This window comes from Morone saxatilis, unplaced genomic scaffold (genome assembly GCF_004916995.1).
Source record: "Morone saxatilis isolate NCDOM2014 unplaced genomic scaffold, NCSU_SB_2.0 Contig16, whole genome shotgun sequence".
Taxonomy (NCBI): Eukaryota; Metazoa; Chordata; class Actinopteri; family Moronidae; genus Morone; species Morone saxatilis.
The window spans coordinates 17,828,910-17,831,758 of NW_023339718.1; the positions used below are offsets into that span (position 1 = coordinate 17,828,910).

Genomic DNA, 2,849 nt, shown 5'->3' on the forward strand with positions numbered 1-2,849 from the left:
CAGGCACATTCGCATACACACAATTGGTGCTTACGTTTCTGTTTCTCTGGAATCAACACAGACTACACAAACAATCCAGTATTCAAATTTGCTCCCCATCTTTCACACCCCTCTGAAACTGATAAAAATCAGGTGGCCCCTGAATGTCGGTAAAGCAGTATAGTGGCTAGCCAGCAGCTAAAACACAACAGGTACTTCCGTCAACTGTGGAATTACTGGTAGGCCTGTTTCTTGTTCCTGGAAGGCGCATTTCTTCTTTTGGCAGAGGCTAACCGCTTTCCCACATGTCTGGCCTCGGTGCCAAGCTAAAGCATATCAAGGTGTATTCAGACAGAGCACAAGGCTAATTCTAGAGGCAGTATGACAGCATACAAAATTGACTGAAAGATGCATGTGGGCATGATCAGGCACAAATTTGCTTGGGATGATGCAAATTCAGGTGAGAACGAATCCGCGCAAGCTGAAAATGTTTCAACAATATCTGGTGAGTTCAGCAGTCAGTCAGAAGCTGAGCTGCCACAACACACACAGGCACATTCGCATACACACAATCAGCGCTTACGTTTCTGTTTCTCTGGAATCAACACAGACTACACAAACAATCCAGTATTCAAATTTGCTCCCCATCTGAACAAACGTTATTAACCATTCAACCCTACATCAAACCCCCAGTAAAACTGAAAACAAGCTGACTCCCAAAGGTGTGGTATAAATAACAATCATCAACACTGGAAATGACAACATACTAGTCTTCCACAAGGAAAAAGGCAATACATTAAAGACAAAACATGAAACCTGGCTCATAAAGGCTAAAATGTTGCATTAAAAAAAATACCTTTAAGGGATTCTCGTCCACCTCGCTGTATGATCAGTAAATGGCAAGGTGGGGCTTCTTTGGTGCATTTGTTGTGGCACTTCAGCCTGAGTGCATACATAGGGAAATTTGGTTAGTGTTTGCCTCATGGTTGTTGTTGCCATCATTCTAGTTTATTTACACAGTGATGAAACCTATGTAAAGTGGGAGCATTAAAATGTAGAAAAACAGACAAGCGCTAATTTATTCAAGTGATAAGATAAAAACAAAAGGGTTCGTGTCATCTAGAAAAATCACCTAGAAATACAAACCAAAAACAAGCAAGATGACACACAAATTTCATAAAATAATGACAGCAATATCAGTGAATGTGTACACAAATCACTACTATTAGCAATAAATGGTAAGCAGCCTTGATACCTACTTGCAGTTTTTACATTTCAGTCCAAACAACATTCCCTTTCCACATACTATGCATGTCTGGGACATCCAATACTTTGTGGAAAACCTGCAGGCAAAAGTAGAGAGAGTGAGATAAGGACATTTACAAAAGTCAAGACATCACTTTCAGCTTGTTGCACATCTATATGACATGTAAGAGCTGTGGATTACCATGAGAACATTGCTTTTGACCTTTTGTCTTTCATAACATTCTCTCATTCTGACAGACGGCATTCCCTACGTAACCTTTCTGCAAGGATAATAAATACCTGAAGAGGCTACTTCTGTGAAGGTGTTTACCTTCCTAATCTCCCTTACTAACTGATTTAATTTGGGCCCATTTCATTTTCATCTTTCAGTTACGCTGTGCAAATGAACAGGGTTTACATCAATACAAGAATCAGTCTGGGTGACGGGAGCTCGGAGGCCTGCACCGCCCTTAAAGGGTCCAACACAGTCTCCTCTCAAACAAACAAATCCACAATGTGCTCCGCAGTAGCAACCAATTCCCTGCACAGATTGACTGAGAGGTACGGGCACGTATGTGACTATTGGCTGTATTTACTGATGCGACGCCTGGGTGCCAGCAGTGCCGCTGGCTGGCTAATGGCAGGTGACTAATGTAGTTTGACAGAGTCCAAAGCTCTTTATTAGGCCCCTCCTTCGCCTCAATTGAGAGGCACGACTCCATCCAATTCTTCACTGATTTTTTGTGGACTCTGCTGTCAAATATGAACGGTGATGTGACATTAAGGGCAGATTCTGCATAAAGAAATGTTCAGCACAGCAGGGGCTCCAAAGCCCAACTGCTGCATTGTGTACCAGCAATACGCAAATGCACTTATCTTAACGGGCCAACAATGCGATCAAGGGCACATATACAAATTGGCACATCAAGGAGATTGTTGGATGGAATAATGGCATTTCTCTTAAAACCAGCCTTAATCTTCAAATAACAGCTGTATAAATTACATTTGCGCTCAGTTTGACTGCGTATGACGAGGCTTAGAGTTTCTCTCTCCACCTCGCTGACTTTCAGCAGGCAAAACACCCACGTTCTGGAGGTTGCTGAGATCCCACAACTAATACGGTATTGTTTTACTTTTTAGATCACTACCATTTGGAGTCAAGCAGGGTGAGAGAGAAAGAGAAAGGCAGACAAAGAGAAAAAGAGAATTGAGATGTTATGCAAGAGGCCCTTTTTCTAATTGGACTGGCATTCTGTCACAGTGGTATGAGTGAATGCACATAGGCAAACTCACACACACTCACCCACACATTTTTCTTCAGCCCTACCTGTGTTTTATTGAGTTTCCCAGATCTCTTCGGGGAATCTGTGGGGACCAGCGAGGCACTGAGAGAGTGTCTGGAGAGGAAGAAACAGGAGGTTGTTTTTCATTAAATGGTAATACCGACAGAATGTCTTTCAGAATTGTCTAAATGTCTTGCATTAAACATTCAATTTAACACATATGGCATTTTGACATTTTGGTGTCAGACTTAATTATCTGTTTATACATCATGCACACAGTTAGCCATGACTCATTGTAAATGAGATGAGAAATGAGAGTCAAATTAGATAGATAGATAGATA

At 41.7% G+C, this 2,849-nt stretch overlaps 1 protein-coding gene across 1 annotated transcript in view; it reads right to left on the reverse strand.

Moving 5' to 3' along the window:
• The window catches only part of ksr2 (kinase suppressor of ras 2), an 82,669-nt gene that overhangs the window by 22,820 nt on the left and 57,000 nt on the right, over positions 1-2,849 (reverse strand). The window contains exons 7-9 of the mRNA XM_035658860.1: positions 2,552-2,621; positions 1,239-1,322; positions 857-921 (exon numbers count right to left, since the gene is read on the reverse strand). Of these exons, the coding sequence (XP_035514753.1) occupies positions 857-921; positions 1,239-1,322; positions 2,552-2,621 (219 nt within the window). The remainder of the gene's footprint in view (positions 1-856; positions 922-1,238; positions 1,323-2,551; positions 2,622-2,849) is intronic.